General features: G+C 41.4%; 1 protein-coding gene across 6 annotated transcripts in view; it reads right to left on the bottom strand.

Annotated features, from left to right (window-relative positions):
* mtmr4 (myotubularin related protein 4) overlaps positions 1-21,000 on the bottom strand; it is a 44,518-nt gene that overhangs the window by 23,143 nt on the left and 375 nt on the right. For 2 of the 6 annotated variants that reach the window (XM_035911477.2, XM_035911478.2), the window contains exon 1: positions 7,335-7,620. In XM_035911477.2, the coding sequence (XP_035767370.1) occupies positions 7,335-7,379 (45 nt within the window). In that variant the 5' untranslated portion in view covers positions 7,380-7,620. Of the gene's footprint in view, positions 1-7,334; positions 7,621-15,912; positions 16,014-17,827; positions 17,949-21,000 lie in introns of those variants that run through there. The other 4 variants (XM_006799569.2, XM_006799570.3, XM_035911480.2 and 1 more) reach the window with 3 other exon arrangements.

Below are 21,000 nucleotides of genomic sequence, written 5' to 3'. Positions count from 1 at the left end.
GTTGGCACCCCAAGGTGGCTAAGCAGTGCAGGAGAGGATGGCTGGATGCAGCTCTAGATTTAGGTATTGCATGGACAAAACAGCACAGGTGTCAAATTCTTGGCAACCCTTGGAAGGGAGAATATCCAGCTACCAGGGCTTTCCCTCTCTCAAAAAGGGCCTTTTGAGGTAGGCACGGGGGTGGAAGTCTGACAATGGGAGAGAAAAGTGATAAATCCCAACTGAAAGTCATCTGTTAATTTATTATAGTATAAGTTGCAATAAACAGTGGTGGTGATGATTGCCACAGAGGTGGGTGTCATGGTGAATGTGTCCATGTGAGGCATTTAAACCCCCTAATGAGTTGCTCCAGTGGTAAGTGCTATCTAGCATTACTGCAGGCTCCATTTCCTCCAAATGTTGCCTTCACATTCACGGTAATGCTGTGTTTCCATCTTCATATAAATGCACACTCAAAATGAGGGGAGAGTGGTGGTTTTGTAATGCAACGATCAAGTAAAGTGTGCTGTGTGTGAGGAAGAGGAAAAAACTCCTGTTCAGTGACTATCATCTATATTTAGACCAGATAAATATGCTTTAATGAGTGTTGTTGTTTGGTAACAAACAGAAATCTGATAGAAAATGGGTTGAAACTCCTTTTAGTTTTCATTTAAATTCTAGCAAAGCCACCATGATGACACTCATTTGTTGTTCTCAGTAGCTCTGAATCGGTATCACAACTTGGATGTTAGCATGAATGTCTTGATGCTTTCTCAATCATCCAGGAAAGTAAATCTCCAAAAAGTTGATTCTGTTCATGTGGTCGTAGCGTTTTGTGGGAGAAACGTTTCGTCACTCATCCAAGTGACTTCTTCAGTCTCAGCTGACTGCAAGTTTCCCCAATCTTATAAACAGTACATAATGACTGAAACCAGCCCACTGAAGGAACAGTGGGCTGGGAGGTCAGTTTCTTAATCTTAATTATGCAAATTCTCATGACCATTGATCAACAACCACTGACCAAAACCCATTGATCAAAGACCACTGATCAATGACCATGAGTACCATTCACAGAGAGTTGGGGAATGGCTGCAATCACAGCATTATAAGATGGTGAAAGATGTACCCTTAGGCCCCCTCCTCGATTCAGAGATAGTCTTTCCCGTTTCACGTAAATGGCCTCCTTGACTCCACGCTCAAACCAGCGTTCCTCCCTGTCCAAGATGTGTACATCCTCATCCTTGAAAGAGTGTCCACTGGCCTGTAGGTGTGAATAGACTGCAGAGTCCTGGCCTGACGAGGTAGCTCTTCTGTGTTGTGCCATCCGCTTCGCCAGAGGTTGTTTGGTTTCCCCGATGTATAAATCCTGGCAATCCTCCTGGCACTTAACAGCGTACACTATGTTACTCTGTTTGTGTCGGGGGACCCGATCCTTGGGGTGGACCAGTTTTTGGCACAGCGTGTTTTGGGGTTTAAAAGCCACAGAGACCCGGTGTTTAAAAAAAAAATGTGTCTCAACTGCTCAGATACTCCTGACAGATTTGGGATCACTACAGGTTTTCGCTTGGGCAGCAGTTGTCCTTCTCTTGGATCGGCTGGAGCTTTCTTTAAGCGTCTTTCCAGCTTTGACAAAAGTCCAGCTGGGATAACCACATTTACTCAGGGCGTTTTTGATGTGCTGTTCTTCCTCCTCCCTGGCCGCTGTGTCAGTGGGGATGGTGTTCGCTCTGTGTTGTAGCGTCCTGATGACACCCAGTTTGTGCTCCAGTGGATGATGAGAGTCAAACCTTAGATACTGATCCGTATGTGTAGGTTTAAGGTACAGATTAAGGAACTGACCTCCCAGCCCATTGTTCCTTCAGTGGGCTGGTTTCAGTCATTATGTACTGTTTATAAGATTGGGGAAACCTGCAGTCAGCTGAGACTGAAGAAGTCACTTGGATGAGTGACGAAACGTTCCTCCCACAAAATGCTACGTCCAGATGAACAGAATCAACTTTTTGGAGAGTTAGCATGAATGTTTTCACTCCAGTTGACTGCTTGTAATTAAGAGTATATAGTATCACACGAATGGTGTTTTCCACCAAATCAAATGTTAAAATCCTCAGTTTAAAAACACCAACTTGTGGTGCCTCTCTAAGAAGAAACACATTCTGGTTGTCCCCTCCTCCAAATCCTTTTGAAATGCAAACCCACTAATCTGTTGACCTTTTACCCTGAGCCAACAGGTGGCATCACACTGATGAGGCAGCTGTGCAACATCAACATTACTTATGTTCACCTGAGAATTGATGTATGTATTATGACTGTGGCCATCAGTCAGAGGGGTCCTATGAGGTCATCACACGCTGATCGACCACCACATCAAATTACTTCAGCCACTCAGTCCCTCTGAGAAATTCAATTACAATCAATTACTCTAAAGTTAACCAAAACCAACCTCCAAATCAGTTTTTCCTGTAAAAATGTGTCAATTTACATCATAATATCTTACAAAAAAACCCAAAAAAAAGCAAACACACTTGGACCACAGCCACACACTTTCATCTCCCATCAACAATCCATCTAATCTGGTTTGGTTTCCAAATACCCCAGACAGCATTACCTGGTAGACTCTTGGCCACATTTATACTTTTCTCTTGCAGAGCTATGACACAGCATTTCTCTGATTCCCACAAGTACACGATGTACTTTAAAGACAAGAAGAGCTAACTAAAAGTTGCGTATGTGTTGCCCTAGAAGCACAAGACACTACCTGATGAGCTACTGCTATTAGCTTATATTAACAGCAATAGATTTAAATACCACAGGAACAGACTCATTGAACTACATGAAACATGAATATATGCACATTTCAGATTCATAGATTCTTTGCACAAAGATGATGCTTAAAGACCTAGCTTTAAAAACCGTCATTACATTTGGAGACTTTTTTGGAGGGAGTTTATTTTGTCCATATTGTGATTTTTGTTTCCACAAGCAGACAATCAGCTTACAGAAGATTAAAGGAAAACAGGGATGCTCTCACTTCTAAACAGCTCCCAAAGATGGAGCACAGCTTGTCCTGTGCCCGACACGTTTTTGCTTCGTCACTGCTGCGAGCCTGTGCACCCTCCCCCACCTTTGTTCAACCAGCTCAAAAAGCTGGAGCTGACAGGCATGCGCGCATACGCCTCCGTGCATTTACCAAATATAAATGTCAGAGTTGATAGCACATGAAACATCAAGATAACAATAATAACCAAAACAGTATCAGCTATGATATCAGCTACTGTAGCAGCCAATGAGACAGCCGTGGCAGGGCAGATTAGCAGCGTGCATGTGGAGGGAATAATGCACAGTCGCTTTTTCCAAGTTTTACTTCTCTGGGGAAAACATGTGTGAAAACGGTCCTGCATGTATGCAAATGGAAACAGGACAGAATAGGTAGACAAAGTAAAAGAGACATTGGCACAGTGTTCATGAATAAATGTCTGGTTTCCATGGATACGACAGCCTCTTTTTAGAGGCCCTTTCACCCAAAAGCTTTTTCTAACAATTTTCTGTCCTTACTCACCAGATTATTTACTTAATCTGACTGGTGCTTTGTCCCAGAGTTTTTCGGATTAAAGAAGCACTACAGGATGCCGAGGTGACCTCCTGAATATGTGGACAACACACACTTACATCTCTGCTTTTAACTGTTCGGTCATTTGCCGTGTTGGACATGATAAATATATTAAACAATGATTCTAAATAAAAAAGCGAGGGGGAAAAGGACGAAAATGACTGCAGGCAGAAGGTGCAGAGACAGGGCAGAATGAAAAACATTTTATATAAACATTAAAAATAACCAGGCCAAAGATATTTTTCTGAGTAGAGCTAAGGAGCAGATTCTAAGTAAAAAATATCAAAGATAGCAGACTATGACAAATCTCTCTAAATACATTTCTTTCTCCTTGTCCCGTTACCGCCTACATTAATGTTCAATCGATCACTGTGTTCTAAACAATCAATCCCATTTTTGTGTTATAACTGGGCAGTACTCCAAGTACTGAAAAAAATAAACTGGGCAGGGTTTTCTTTACGTGAATAGAATTCATCCAAAATGCACAAAGTTGGAGTAACGCTTTGTAGCACGGTAAGAACAAATCGATCAAGGTAAACACACAAACAAGCGAGTTAAAGCAAAAGCATGAACCGATGGCCCTGACAGTCTAGGTGTCTGATGGCTCTGATGTCTTGCGAGGGACATGTTGGTGTTCTGGTTTAGACACACTTACAAGACAAGTCACTGCTAATCTATAAAAAGTCCTCCTGTGTGGACCATTAACATATTAAGTGATTTGTTTGTTGCACTTTACTTTGTGGTATTTGCCCTACTTATCAACCAGTGGTATATGTCACTCAAACTAGTAGTCAAGTCGACTGACTGCCTTCAAGTTGAAAATTTAACTTTCACATTTAACTGTCACTTTGCCTGTTGCCTCTTGAAGATGGTGCAGTTGATCGGCATTCCACAGTCTCTTGTCACTATCTGTATGGACGCCCCTTAAACATTTCTATCCTCTTCCAGGAAGACAATGCCCATATCCACAGGACATGAGGCATCACTGAATGGTTTGACTTTCAAAACACCAAATGAGGAAAAGGGTTATGGTGGCAAAAGCCCTTACTGAGACACATTTGTATTAGTTTTCCCTTTAATGCTTTACCCCTTGAAAGTCTTCTAGGAGTAACCCTTGAAGGTCTGTTCTGAACTGAGTGGTTTCTGCCATATTTCAGGCCTGTCTTTAAAACAGAATGACTGGGTGTCATTCTGTTTTATTTCTGGCATCAGAAATGAGTTGTTTTCTGCCTATGCAAGCTACCCTAGGAAAAGCCTGGAAAATATTCTAATGATCATCAAACCACATCTTTATTCATACATACTGGAGTGTCAAAACTCATTATTTAGGGTACAGAGGTGGTTGTCTATATTGGTGAACCACGAAGCAATATAATAAACTGGCTGGCATTATCCCAAAAAAGGTTTGCATAAACGTTCACATAGGTTAGTACAGACTTTGGTTTGGTATGGCTATACTGAGACAACAAATACAAATTAAGTACCTTTCCTTTCAATAACTTGCTACGCACTTTGCTTTTTTTCCCCAGTCCCTCATCTCTGTTGTGTTGTCTTCCTCGGGGGTCATAACACAAAGTCTGTTTACCGTTTATTTCCACCTTGGCATTAGGCAGAGAGTTAGCATACAGCCTGATACAGCCTAAAGGCACATCCCCCAATAAGCTTTTGGCTTTACTTACACTGCTGATTTATTTAACTAGTGGGAATAATAGAATCTGAGTCATGGAAAAATCTTATCCAATTCAATTATATGTTTATAGTTCCATTTACTGCAGACAACATTGCACATTAGAATAGTAACTGAAGATGCCCCCGCAACTGTGGGATCACAACAATGGTGGCCATGATGAAAATGATGGAGCCTCCTTCCACAGGAGAAGACTGACAGCGCTCTGATCCACTTAAGCAACAAAGGATGGGGATACTAAATTATACAGACACTGACGCAGGAGAAGTGCCGACTCAGCTGCGTCACAGACATATTGGAGAGAGATCATAAATTGCGGAACGCCTGGCTACATCTGTTCACAGAGAAAGGAGAGGGAGAATGAGCAGCTGTACTCTTCCTACCTGACAGCTTTTCAAACAAAGCTTTCTTTAAGAAAAATTGTGACAATATAATTTTCGCCAGTATTATTAAAATCTTTTTCGGAATCTGTATTGTTTAAAGAAACAGAGGAATAGCTCGATAAATCTCTAGGTGAAATATATGTGATAATCCTGAAAGGATCTCAGCATGCCAGTCCTCTACTGTGGCTTAACCATCTGAAACACTATGGATCACTATGAAATACTAGTACAGACTTGCATGTGTCCCAGAGGCTAGATCAGTCTCATTTTCATATTTTATAGTTCCCAAAACTTTCAAAAGGTTCACATTTGTAGTTTTTGAAGAAAAATATTTTGTTCAACTTATCATTTCCATGAAAGTTTTTGAAATACATCTTTCCCTCTAGATGTGTTATATACCTGCAAAACTACTGTTGCTTTCTTGGTGCTAAGTAACATTTTTTATATTATATTATAGTATAAAACGTGGAAGGGCTAAAATTTCACTGATTCTTTTATCGACCACATACTCAAAGTGTGATAGCTGAAAGAATGCTAGCTTTATAATTTGTGAGTTTCACAGAGTGGTGAAAATAAGTGGTGAAAATAAACACGTTCACCTATGAATTCACAAGATTAATGATTATTTTCACCACCTGTATTTCCTTTGCTGTTTTCTTTTAAATATCCTTTAAAAAGTTTCATCACCTGTTCCTCTGATAATGTCTCTGGCCAAAGCAGCTGGCTCTTGATCTGCCCATTTTGTTTGGGAAGAAAGTAAAATCCAAACACCCCCTTTTATGTGAGTATGAAACAGAAAGTCTGAGTTAACAAAGAAAGTTGATAACTACTGTCCTCATACTAGTGACAAAATAGCTAACACAAAGAAAGTCTGGCTATGGAAAGTCTGCTTGCTTCAAAGGTAAGTGTCATTTTTTAACAATGTATATCTCAAATTACTGGCATTTATGTGTATGAAGAATTTGTTTTTTATTTTTTATTTACTGGGTATCTTACCAGACATTGTTTATATCAGCCTCAAAAAATGAACTTTAGGTGGCTACTAACATAGGACTCTTGGCAGGAAAGTGTGATTTGATTTAATGCGTAGTTGAAAAGCTGACCTCCTGAAGGTTAGCAGTTAATGGCCACATTGTACTGCCTGTGCTCATTACCTGCTAACCTTGAGGGGGTCAGAGGTCAACATCCTTGGTTGTCAACCTTTTCTTTACCATCTCAAGGCATAAACAAAAACAAACACCTGTTCTACATGCCTCTTCCTCATAGCCCATGTACATCCTAACTCAAAGCAGGACCTTCACTGCAGTGAACACTTTGGTGCTCCGGGACTGCAACAGAGAATGCATGAAAACATCTTACCCATCCTAGTCCCAGCAGCTCCCCACCCCCCTCTCCTCCCTGTCAGTCAACATACCAGCAGCTCAAAGCTGTCCATCCGACAGAGGTGAATGATGACAGCAATAGAAGCACCTTTTCGTCGCCTCGTACTCTAGAACATTCTGAGATAATTCAATTATTTATATTAAGTTGCTGCTGTTACTTAATAACTGCAGCGCTCGTGTGTCGAGCAGCACCCCCACCCTCCACTACCTGGAAGGGAGGCAGAAACAAACAGGCGGATGAGATAGAGAGAGGAGGGCCCTAAAACACACCCATCAGAAACAAATGAAACACTTACAAAGCAGTTGAGCATGGAGCAGGACACCCTTACTGCGAGGCTCATGTCGAGGAGAGGCAGGACTGTGCCTGAATGACACGCAGCCTACGGAGGAGCAGCACAACCAGAGCACGAGGAGCCGGCATAACCATTCTTCTCCTGAGCCTCTCCACCCTTCGTTTGCTTCGACCCCCTCTGCCTGCCACCCCGCTTCCCACCCCCCCGCAGCTTTTGCAGGTTTGCCCCTTATCTAGAGGTTCTGTGGGACAACACAGCAGCCCTGGCTCTAAGTCAGGATCCCACCCCACCCCACCCCCCCACCACTCCCAGAAAGGGGTGCACGCTGGTGTCTGAAGACAGCCCCTGTTGCACTGCTGGCAAAAAGGATGATAGTCCATAAAAAAAATTGTAAAAACAGTACAGAGAGGCGCAGCAGTCCAGTGGATCAGCTGAGTTACAAGTAAGACAAAAGCAGAAGAGTTGAAATGACTGCAGATGTGCCCAGCGATGTGGATCAGGGGAAACTGTGAGAAGAGAAAACAGGAGAGAAAGGAAGACGGAGGGAACTGCCTGATGCTAAGCTCCACCCTCTGCATGCGCATCTACCTCCCTTCCTCCCTCTCTCACATTCGCATGCTCGCATTTCTCCCCATCTCCTTCTCATCTCTTCCTCCTCCCCCCCACCTCCTCCTTGTTCACCCTTCACCGACATCCCTTCAGAAATATGCTTCTCCCTCAGCAACAAGGTGGTAAAGCCTCGAGTGCATCGCTGACCACCAGAAGATGCTCCGATTGCCACTGACTGCAGTATGCTGTGGCTCAAACACACACAGTTTACTGATAGCTGTATGCGCAAAAAATGTCCCCAAGAAAGAATGCACAACCTGAAGCCAACAACAGAGAGACACAACGCATCCCACTGTTGGGACAGTATCCCATCACAAAACGGTCACACTAGCAGCTACTGATGTAGCGCAGAAGGCAAATACGTGGCAGAGAACAGAGGGAGGGAGGGCAACAAGAAGAGACGGTGGATGCAGAGATTGCTGGTGACACAGCATTTTATAGACATTCTTCCCCACTTCCGAGTGTCATTGTCACATTATCCTGAAACAATTTTAGATACTATAAATCCTGCACGTCACTGTATCATATCAAGGAAGGACACTGATTGCACATACACTTCTAGGCGAGACGTAGCTCTTCCTCCCTCTTACCCCAACCTCCTTCCTGAGTCGTGACAGGCACTCACCTACAGCTGTATGACCCCACATTACGTAACGCAGTACATGCAGCATAAGCTAAACACAGCACTATTAAATAGGATTAATTTCACCAGCAAAAGGTGCTGCCTCATTTTAACAGGATGAATTTCCACATGGGGGTAAATGTTTATTGCCCTTAAGTGCAATTTGTGTAAAGAAACCATCAACACAAGTGTATTAGTTGAACTGCTTCAGCTGACAGTGTACAGCTGGTGCAGAGACATAAGTCTTATTCACTGGCTTTACAAAGGAAGTTAAATCAATGCTGAAACCGTGGATCATGAGGTCCACACATTTACATATGCCTGGATATTTGATGGATATAACTGAAACTAGGAAGCCGGTTGTAATGCAGTGTGCTAGTAGCTACAATATGATCAGGAAGTCTGTATTTTAACAGGGAGGTATCCCTAATATTGTTACATTTGCACCCATGCAGTTCTAACACATTTATAAACACAGAAGGCCATTTTCACAGGCAACTTCATAAAACTATAGATGCAATCCTGTATACACTTTGTGTACATATATAGAATATGTACTTTAAATTTGTTTACTTTCTGCCTTGAGAACCTAATTTTGATAACAGTGGATTGTGTCCTAATATCAGTGAGAGAATGCAGCCTGAAATGCATCTGCAGCAAATACATGTGAAGCCCAGTAATTGGTGGTAATGTCCTTGGCTCTGGGTCATTGCATGGTCAACATTTCTCGTGCTTAAGCACCACTTTGGCAATGTTAGATTTTGATTATCTCTCTACCAAGAGAACAACATAGTTCTAGGCTTTTGAAAGCAGAGAGTAAAGTATGCTGTCTGCAACGGTTAGTGGCCAGAACTTGAACCTCAGAGGCAGAAGTAGGGCTTACAACTGCCATGCTGACACCTGCTAGGTTTTGAATTGTTCTAAGCGTTAACATTTGGAATCCTTCCCGATCGTACATACAATACACAAACATCACATTGGGGAGACAGGTCAGGCTAGGTAGCTGGCCTGTCAGCTGCACGAGCAGCGGCCCGGAACCTAACAACAATGGAAAATGCACAACATGAGGAAAGTCGAGGAGAAAAAAAGAACTCCCCCCAGACTGCGTTCCAACAGGGAGTGAGTGTAGGTCTGTGTCAGTGTACATGCGTATATGTGCGTGTGTGTGCGTGTTCCGTGTTCAACCGAGACAAAGTGTCCCTTCACCTGGTTAAGCAAAAGTCAACAATCTTTGGTCGACGCGGGTGACTTTGAATGAGGAGGGAGAGAGTCATAACAAACAGTCTTATTATCTAGGGAGAATTTTTATTCCCGTCAGCTTTTGCCTTGAGCATCCAGGGGGACCACATGAGATGAAGATGGTAGTTGTTTTGGTTAGTGCGAACAAACTGCAGTGCGAACAAACTGCTTCCAATTTGGTCTAATGTCCGTCACTGGCCACCAGGTCTCTCAATTCCCGTTGTTCTTCTTCAAGATGTTATCCATATAGCAGAGCCATGAGCTTCTCCAAGATCCTATCCATATTGCGTTAAAAAAAAAACAAAAAAAAAACAGTCTGAGCACTCACAGCCCTGCCCATCATCTATCATGTCGGCCAGCCTTGTGGGATTTTGAACAGCTGTAGCCACTTCTTATTCTTCAATAAGCCAGGTTCGAGCCAGCTCCAATCAGCCAGAACTCTGTTACCGTAGTTCAGAATTGGTAGATGTCATTCAAAGTCCTCCATCGAGAGTGTTGCCAGACACACGACGCAACCGACCATTGAGTATCTGGCAGCAAACGTCTCCGTAGGACAATCGGGCTCTCCCAAGCCCAGGAGGGTGTGAATTCCGTTAAGGGACCAGTTGATCAAATCCATAATTCTTCTTTATGTTTTTAGAGAACAAGTCTGGGAGACTCTCTTAGGGTTAGAGAATAAGTGAGACTATACAAAAGACATGAGAAGCCAAGCAGGAAATATAAGGGAGAAGGAGAAAGTGCGACCGCTTCTGTCAAGAGTCAAGGAGGAGAGGTCCAACATGATATTGGAATTAATGCCTAAGGTGATTTCACAGACTTTGACAATGTAGAAACAAGACATTCCCACTTGGAATTCGATCATATTTCCCCTGCACATCAAACAGTTTGGCTTCTTCTGCAAGTCTTTTATAGGAAGAAGATCTCAATGTCCATGACACTGTTTATGCAACAATAGACAAGCTGCCCAAGGTTACATATTAAATCGATCAATGCAGTAGATTATTCTAGGTCATTCTGTTCTATATAGGTCTATAAGCTTTATCTAATGTAATGTATACAGTCTGTAGAGACCATGGGAAAGGAAGCAGAGAAGAAGGAATGCAATCTACTTGTGTGCAGAATGGTTTCCATTTCATCACGTTAATGGGAGCATGCATCTGCTGCTATAAGATCCACCTCCATAAATTAAACAAAACCTTACCGAGAAACATTTGCATGTCACGGTTTGAAACTGTGGCCCATTACATTTATTTTCCACCAGTGGAATGAAGAAGTGAAATACAACATTACAGCTAAGCCCAAACACGTGCCCCTCTCACTGTAGCTTTATCACACATTCATAGCTTTGGAGAAGAAGGTGGTACACTCTAGGAGCTACACCAAGTTTTCTGATGTCTGCTTAGCAACTCAGTCTAAAGCGATTTCTTTCCTTTGGCAAAATCCCAATGATTAAGACTTCTCAAGTCTAGGGATGGGTATTGATAAGATTTTCACGATTCTGATTCCGTTTTCGATTCTGTTTAACAGTTCGATTCTCTTATCGATTCTTTTTTTTTTAAAAAGGAGAACACTAAGATCGATTAGCTTAGAACTCTGTTTTATATCTTCTCTTTGAACAAGATAGAAATTTAGGAGTAACATGGCCTTACAAACCCAACAGTGAGATCTTAAGAGATCCACAGCCTATGGCTCTTCAATGGGGTGTCACAGGATCCCCAGGAAAAAAAAATTGTAAATGTAAAATAATAAAATAAATATTCTTCTGTAGCAATAACAAAGTATAACATAAATTATTCTGTAGCAATTACACAAGAATATCCAGTAATGTCCCTGCCTACAATTAAACACATTCACTTACCGAAAATCGGGGGCATCTGCTGTGGCAAATGGGTGCAAGCCTTTGACCACAAACACATTCGTCTATCCTGGCCTGAAAGGAGACGCTAACGGTATACTGCAGCGAGAACTGCCAGCATCTGAGCCAGCCAGACTGTCTGTCTCTCTCAACATGGTCACCTAAATGCACAGTAATGGCAGGTTTTGTAATAAGGCAGATTGTGCTAACATAGTATGCACTGTTAGTTGATTATTTACCTGCCGCATTAACGGGAGAGGACGTGCAAACGTTACCGCTGCTGCTGCTGAGATTCACGAGTCCGGAGCAGAATTAAAAACACGACATTCATTTAAGGTTATTGCGTGTTTTGTGAGCAAATGCTTTTGCATATTCGTAGTGTTTCCTCCCTTAAATGAAATATCTACTTTGCAAGTATTGCAAGTTGCCCTGTTGTCATCCGTTCTCGTAAAGTATAACCAAACTTTTGAGCGTTTGAGTCGCTTAGGTACCATGTTCCTTGCCAGGTAAATGACGCTCCGCAACGTGGTGACGTCATTCGGGCAACTGGAATCAATAGGGGAATCGTTTGCAAAAATGGCAAACAATTCCAAGGAATTGAAACAGTGGGAACCTCTCAACAAGAACCGGGTTTTGATACCCATCCCTACTCAAGTCCCAAATAAGTTTGATACCTCATTACCCCTGTGAGTGTAGGGGGCTTTCCCTTTATGAGCTTAGCTGAACTTTAAAGATCTCCAGCTGCTCTGACTCATCATTAAATCTTATATTAGAACTGTAGCATGTACATCTTTGAAAATGTATTTATTTAAAACCTGGTTATTTTTTGACTGGCAATATCTAAATGAGAAAAAAAAAAAAAAGTATATACAACCAAGAGTTTTTAATCATTAGTTCACTGAGCAGGTTGTGAAGCTCTTTTTAGTTCATTTATGGCCATTAAAATAAATAAATAAATGTATTTAGGATCACTACTGACTAATGTATCATTAACTGGTCCAGAGTCCAAATACTGAGCTATAAATTCTCTCCCTCTGCTTGTCCAGTACTGGCTGAACCAGCCGTAGAAGTGAGCACCAGATTTGGGCTCCTCTGTTTCAGGTTGTATTTTAGGAAAGGAGGTCAGCCAGTAACCAATGCAGGGTGTCAGCCTACAATGTTGACACACAGCTATAGAAGCAGGATATGAAAAAGACACGAAGCATTGGGAAGGAGGGCCAAATGAAGCTAAATTTTCAGAAATTGAGTATTTCTGTAAATACATGTATGTGTTTGGATGCCTTTCATAGACGTAACCAAAGTACTTGAAACTTAAGTAACAAGTAATTTTAAGTAGTGAAGCAGTAACAAGGAGGTATGGGGGTTTGGTGTACAGTTAGTGTTTGGAAGTGTGACTTCAGTCTGGACAAGTATTTAGCTCAATATGATCCATTACAAACATTAAAATAATTCATCAGGCATATAAATGTAGGCCGTACATTTCACTGACATTTGTCACTAGAGTAACGTCTGACTGGCTGCCAGGCAACATCTTAAATAAGATTGAGCTAAGCAGGCTCTGACGGGAAGTGTTGCGGACACACACACATGCAAAGCTTTGAACAAAAAATAAAGTTAACAATTATCTGAATGGAATGAAAAGTAGGAATGAGGAACCGGAGACAGCCAGCCAGAATGATTTAACCTAACCAAGATTAGGTTTGACGCAAAGGTGCCTTCAAGTAGGGCTGCACTCAAATCATTAACAGCCCTCGCTTTAACTACAACCCTAAGTGAGAGCATCATGTGGCTTTCCATAGTGCTGCCACATTAACTTTGCCTTCCAATTGTGCACAACCCTTATATAGTAGCACTACGATGCACGCAGTGTAGGCAGAGTAAAAACAATCCTGCTGTACCTGTTTCCGTGCTCCCATTATCTTGCTAACAATGCAATAGCATGAGTGGACAACAACATGAGCTCAATATTTCCCATTTTGTTTCAGTGGACGGAAAAAAGCAAGCTCAAGGCTGGGAAGCAATTAAACACTGCTTCACATAGAGGATTAAAAACGATCATATTACCTGAGGAACAACTGTCTCACAATCCCACCTGAGAATATAACCCTTAGCTCAAAAAGGTAATGATACTCCCATCTGTCCTCCCTAACTGTGGCCACTGGGCAACTTAAAAAGGTCCCATTAATGTAGTTTCTTAACATGTACAGTAACGATTACAATTTCATATTTGATCGAACACTACCATCATGTACACATTTGTAAATCACAGTTGTACTTCAAATACTGCTTAGGCTGATCTGAAACATTCTAGGGTGTGATCATGCCACCTGATAACAGTTTGAGCCTTTGATTACTCATGCAGCGCATACCTCTGACCACACCCAAACCAAGAAGAGGTTAGCTTTCCTATAAATGCATAAACATTCTTCAACCCAAGACAGCGAAGCTCTGCATCCTCATTTTATGCTCCTGTGGGCACATTGTTTGTTCATCAGCTATGCCATCAATTAAGCCCAGGGCTCCCATAAAAAGGCTGGGAGTTGGGCATCCAGCCACAGTGACATTCTATGGACCCATTTGACCAGAACCTTGGGATATGTATCCTCCTGTTACACTTCCTATGTCTGTCCCATAAAAGTGGTTCCCATTAGTTTCAAGAGGAATTTGTCACTCATTTAGTTGCTGCTCCCGCTCTTTTAAAGCACCATTTACTCTGAAGCCCATTCACTGCCTGAAAAGGCACAAGCAGACGGCCCATCAGGTCACTAAGGGTGTCCTAAATTACTCGATGATGAAGCAATTAATTAAAAATAAGAAAAAAAAGAAAATTACAAATGCATTTTGTATACTGGATACTTAAACTCCTAAAGGTTATGGATCTCCTTAAATTGAGAAGCTCTGCATGTCTTAACATCTGAAAATAATATGCTGTACTCACTAATCAGGTTAAATTAGGACTATAATACACAGTTGCATGGCTCATTTCAAATACATGTAGTACTGTTATCCACAAATAGTCTCAGATCTGTGTTAAATTTTCTGTACTCCAATAGAATTAAAACCCTCAGGCCAACATCTGCAGTGCGATTAGACAAAGAACCGCAAAATGTGAGAATCAGCAAAAACAGATTCAAAACAAAAATGCATGTAGAAGCTTGAAGCAGCACAATTCCACCTCCATCTTTTTTATACCAATTACTGTTGTGACCTTGCATAACACAAAGAAACCATTTAGTCTCAGTTAAACCACAGAAATGAGTAGCCAATAGTATCCACTAGAGGGCAAACAGAAGATAATCAGCATTTACTGAAGTAGACACCTTCACCACTTGGCTACACTAAGAGCATTTTAATCTACATTGAGAGTGAGCATTCAGCTCTTAGAGAACTAAATGCTCATTGCCTTGTTCAGGACTTGTGCTTCTCATATTCTGAAATGCCACATGTAATGCGCTGAGCTCCTTCATGTAAATAGGACGCCAACAGGTTTTAGTGTACTCCAAAACACAGTTGTACGAGGGCCACGTGGCAACAAGCTACATCAAAGACTTGTAACATCTGTTAGGTGCTACATAGCACTTTCATGAAAGCAGAAACACGTAGGCCAATGAAGGCCTAAACAACAGGCCAATGAAGCTGGATCCCTGCTGAGAAAACTAGTGTCTGGGTGAGGAGACTCTGTAAGAGGACGATCTACTTTCACCTAGCTACTCTAAATAGTGTTCCACAAGTCCCTGTTTAAGACTGGGAAGGGATTTGACACCATATCTCTCCACGGGCACCTTTAAGAACCAGCTGGAGTCACTAATGCACTGGCTTCCTGCACGTAAAACATGCTGAGCTTAGAAATCTGTTGTTTGCAGCAAAATCATTTCAGTTTTACTGCTTCATTGCTATATTTTAGTTTGCAAGTAAATCCTAACATTTCTGTATTTCTGATTGAAAATGGTCAGAAATGCAAACTGATACAGTATAAAAGGAAATGTCCAAACTTTTTTTTTTTTAAAGAAACTGGCATTTACAAAACTGCTTTAGCGTTGTGTATTGTTATATGTGTTGCAACAGTCTGTGCTTTGTTTTGGCTTGCAACCGCATTCTGCCATTTCCTGTGTGAGTGTAAAGTCCCAGCTTGCCAGTTTACCATGAAGAAAATTATGTAGGGAGTTTGGCACCTGTTTTAAAAGCAGTCAGGCATCTGCAGCAGAGTACATATAAACATATACAATAGTGAGGAGTCAGGAGTGTGATTGGCTCACCATGCTGTCAGCCAGTGCTGTAGACAGTGAGTCTGGGTGTTCCTCTTCAGATCCCTCCCTCTCCTCTTGCCTACTGGGCTCTGTCGGGACAGCGATGCCTCCTGCCAACATAAAAAAAAAACAACAACCTTCAGACTTGTGTGTGGGTGGTTATAATAATAATGGATTGCATTTATATAGCGCTTTTCAAGGCACCCAAAGCGCTTTACAATTCCACTATTCACTCTCACATTCACACACTGGTGGAGGCAAGCTACAGTTGTAGCCACAGCTGCCCTGGGGCGAGGCTGCCATATTGTGCCATCTGCCCCTCTGGCCAACACCAGTAGGTAGGGCGGTAGGGTGTCTTGCCTAAGGACACAATGACCAGGACAGAGAGCCCGGGGAACGAACCGGCGACCTTCCGGTCACAGATGCGCTTCCCAACCCCCTCAGCCACAGTCGCCCTGATGGGTTATGGAATGTGTGCCATGGTGTGAACGGCTGGATTTCAGTACAGAATAAGGAGCTGGCACTAAAATAATAAACCTGTTGAGGAAGTTGAGTATGGATATACTTTTATTTTACAGAAATGACTAAACACAAAACCTCGTGGCCCAAGAGTTCTTCACAAAATGTCAGGCATGCAAGTTTAACTGGTTGCCTGGGTCAAGAAGTTCCCTCTCCAGTTGTGGTCAAGTCAGTGTAACAACACGGCACACATGCACGCAGGCACATATGTGCTGTCTGACAACGTGAAAGAGACTTTGGTGCAGATCTGACGTGGCCAGAGGGGAGAAGCTCTGATTTACAGGAAATGCAAACTCAACATTCCTCTGCAGATTATCAGCAGCCGAACAGATAACAATACGGGAGCTAGACAGAAGATGTGAACAAACTCTGCGACTTTTCTTTCCACCAAAATCATTAAAAACAAAAAAAGGTGCTGAGGTGAATGTCCGTATCCTGTAATAGCTTCTAAACCACCTCACAGACAGGACACTGTAAACACCATCTATAAGCACAAATCTGCACTTTGTAGGTTTGTATTTTCTACAGTGACTGTGTATTGATGTGCATTTGTCACAGAAAACAACCTACAACTTTACATCTCAACACTGCAGAAACATAAGCGGGCTGAATCTGCTGCTCCTGGATTGGACAGTGTGCCATATTGGAACAGCGACAGGCAATGATCCAGCAGCTGTACACAATTTTAAAAAAAAAAGCACTGCCCTGAAAACAAACACTTAATGACTGCATGAAAAGTGACACTGATATTGCACTCTTACTTCCTGTGCATATACGAGCCAAGTCAGGAGGGAGCGACTATGTTCAGTGGAAGTTTACTAGGGATGGCTGTAGCTCAGGTGGTAGAGCAGGTCATCTACTGATCGGAAGGTTGGTGGTTCGATCCCTGGCTTCCCCAGTCTGCATGCCAAATATCCTTGGGCAAGATACTAACCCCAAATTGCTCTCCGATGCATCCATCGGAGTATGAATGTGTGTGTGAATGTTACCTTAGAAAGCACTTAGAAAAATGTGCTTGTGCGAATGGGTGTGAATGGGTGAATGTACAAGTTGTGTACAGCGCTTTGAGTGCTCAGAAAGAGTAGAAAAGCGCTATATAAGAACCAGTCCATTTACCATTTACCATTACTATGAAAAGAGTGGCACACAGGCAGTGAGACAAAACATAGAGCCTTCACTTCCTTGGGTAAACAATCAGACTTTAACAACACAGTGATTGCATGCAAGGACCCAGCTTTGAACTAGATTCTCACTGTGCAGTGCCTTCATCTCACTTCCCTACACTGCTTTTTTTTTTTAACCCGACACACCCCCTTTTGCACACAGCTCAAAGCTCAAAGAACAAAAACCAAACACCAAAAAACTACTCAACTCTCAAAATTGTCTCAAAGCAGACTTCTCTTACCTGTTCAAAGTATCGAATCAAACTTTTGCTTTAAGCTTCTGTCTAGCTTTTGGGGTTGATTAAAGCTCAAGAGTTTTGCAGAGTAGCAGCAGTCTCCGTCTCCCAAATACAAACTGGTTGTAGTCCAGTGCATGGCACGCCTCCCTCCCTCCCTCTCACGCTCTGTCTCTATTGCTTACTCTTTCTCCCTCCCACTCTGCTCAAAGTGAAAGAAGCCATACTACAGGGCAAACACTCTTAACAATTCACCCACCTACAACAAACTCGTGACTCATGATCAGAAGGGACTGCTTTTGTTGCTAATCAGTAATAAATACAGAAATCACATGCAGGCAACCATTTTCAGGAGAGGAAAAGGGTCCAATATTGCTCTTCAGGTAATGTGAGTCATCTATTGACTCAGCATAAATAGCCCCATGAAATTTAATTAAACAAAAACTGAAATCTGATTTGAATTGGTTGAAGCTTTAAAAAAAAAGAAACAAAAAACCCCAAAACAAAACAAGCAAACAAAAAACAAAACAAACACATTTAGAAGAAAAACTATTAAATAAAGCTATTAATTAAAAAAAAAATTAAAGCTATATATTAAATAAACTTATATTTGAGCCACAATATGACAGAAATAGTTCAAAGCAGATTGAGGGTTAAATATAAATGTCAGTTACAGTTAATCTGAGTGCAGCAATGTTAGCATGTACCATCCCGGTTGTGAAACTGAAAGCAAGCAGGCTGTAAATCTAAACACCGACTACATTTGTGCTGAAATACCTTCTCACTCACTGACACCAATGTACGGGAAATGCTTGTGACAACAAATATTACCCTGAAGGCAGCATCTGAGCTCAGGTAATGTCGTGCTGATGGTGAGTTATGTTTGACATGACTGATCTGGAAATCAAAACTGAAATTCCACAAACGGCAGTGTTTATTTTGATATTAAAGATAAGGAGGTGATGTCACAATTAATTCCAGGTACAAACCACACCTATTCTCAGAAATGTGCATGATTATGCATGTCCAATGCCGTTTTGAGACACTGCTCAGTTAAAAACAGTCAAAGAACTATATAGTATGTAGTTGATATTAGTTAAAGGGGTGGTATGATTTGAATTTTTCTGGTTAACAAAAACAGATTATGTAACAAGATCTCAAAAAAAGGATGAAATCAGGAACTGTGTCGTGAAATGGGGAAACAGAAGTAAGTATCATTCAAGGCCATCATTTGTTACTTTGAGTCCTCTGCGCTATGGACACATTTAAGGAAGCACTGAAGTATACTGCAGTATACTGTTGAACACATAAGTCTGATTAATTCTTGTCCTTCAAATTTGGAACGAGCAATGACAGCAACCAAGCAGAAATGCATTCATTAATCAACAAGGTGGTCAAACAAAAACGAGTCAGTCCTTTTGACACAATTGTTTTCTTCTCAAAACTGAGAAGATTATTGGGTGTTGAAAACAAATTATCTTCTGGATTACTGACTGTTTGTCAAATGAACAAGATAATTTAAAGGATTGGAATTTCAAAATTATGAACTTTTTATGTTGCCATGTTCCACAGCGCAACAAAATTTATACTAATCTGCAGCTCAACCAGTGATGAAAATAGTCCAGTTTTGCAGCCCTATTTCACAATTGATCATTACAGTTGGAATTATTCAAAATCAAGACAAAACCCATTTCCAAACTAAAGACCAAATCAAAACTAAACTGACCAAACAACAAAAAAAGCTCCATGCAAGAATCACAAACATGTCTGCAAGCTACTCAAGAAGAGACAACCTGATAATAATTTTGACAAAACAAATTTAAGTAACGCTCTCCCTTATTTTCTGTCAAATATTTACCGTTAAAGATGTGGATTAAACATGAGCAAAGTTTTACATAGATAATCCCTATGAGCCAGAAGCTTAGGCTTCACATTCCTCTGATTCGGAAAGGTCAAACTCATTTCACATGATGGGCCAAACGCAGTCCACTTTAATCCTAAGTAGGCTTCTCGTCACAGAGAATGCACCATTTTATTTATTTATTTATTTTAACTGTGGAACCATTTTTTTGTTTTGTTTGTTTGTTTTTTAAAACACACAATAAAATACAAAACGGAAACAGTAGATTATTTCACTGTTAACCTTACTCACATACTACTAACTTCTTATTACTTAATTACTTTAGTGTAGTATGAATGGCCATGTGGGAGGTATTTATCAACAGGAAAACCTGTCCAAGTTACAGCTGAAAGGCCAAAGTTTATGCCGTCCTTCATTTTACCCAAAGCTGTCCAGTAGGCCAGATTGGAGTTTTTGTTGGCCAATTCTGGTCCCTGGACCTCATGTTTAACACTCTCCCTCTAAACACTCTGTTTCAGGGGGGGTTTTTTTGCTCTTGGCCCCGTATTATGTCATAGCAATGAGATAACCATAATATAGTTAACTCAAACACTGAACTCTTTGTTTGCATGATCCACCAATGAGAATAGAGTTAGCTTAAAGGCAGGGGAGCTAAAGCAGCTTGTTCAAGACTGGGCAGTCCCTCAGTTTATCCCAAGGGCCAGTATTATAAATAAGAATCATTTTAAATGGAATCCCGTAAAGCTACTCTACTGCAGGCCAAGAATAAAAATATGGAGCTTTTGTATGTCCACTTTACATCAAGCAAAAAGGACAAACATCTAGTAACCAAAAACAGCATTGTTTTTGCATCTTGTCTTTGACTCGTGTGACAGCAAAATGAATACCTTTAGGTTGTGGACTGCTAGCGAAACAAAAGCAACACTGTGATGCAGCAGTGCGAGCTACAGAAGTACATTTTGAAGAAAAGCTAGGTACTAGTTTCTTCACTTCTCCATAGGAGTAGTAAAGCTGATAATTAAAAAAAAGTGCTCTGATGGAAACTGAGGGGAATTTTTTTTAAAAATCAGGAAGTGACAACAATAAGAGCCATTTGTTTTGGGAAGCCGGTTTTACTTTCCGTATAAAAATAATTTCCAAGTACAGTGGGGGATTCCGGGGTGTTTTTCCTCTGATCATAAACGGTCTAGAAATTTCCAGCTTTCTTGACTGTGAGCTCCATTTAAATGTCAGGTGACCGGTTTGACTGGTGACAACACAACAGGTGTTAACCGATGACGAGGAGGCTGAAGTTTAAAAAAAACGTATGGTGAAAGTG

The sequence above is a fragment of the Neolamprologus brichardi genome, chromosome 10 (assembly GCF_056152115.1).
Source record: "Neolamprologus brichardi isolate AB-2024 chromosome 10, ASM5615211v1, whole genome shotgun sequence".
Lineage (NCBI taxonomy): Eukaryota > Metazoa > Chordata > Actinopteri > Cichliformes > Cichlidae > Neolamprologus > Neolamprologus brichardi.
This window is presented reverse-complemented; position numbering and strand designations above follow the sequence as displayed.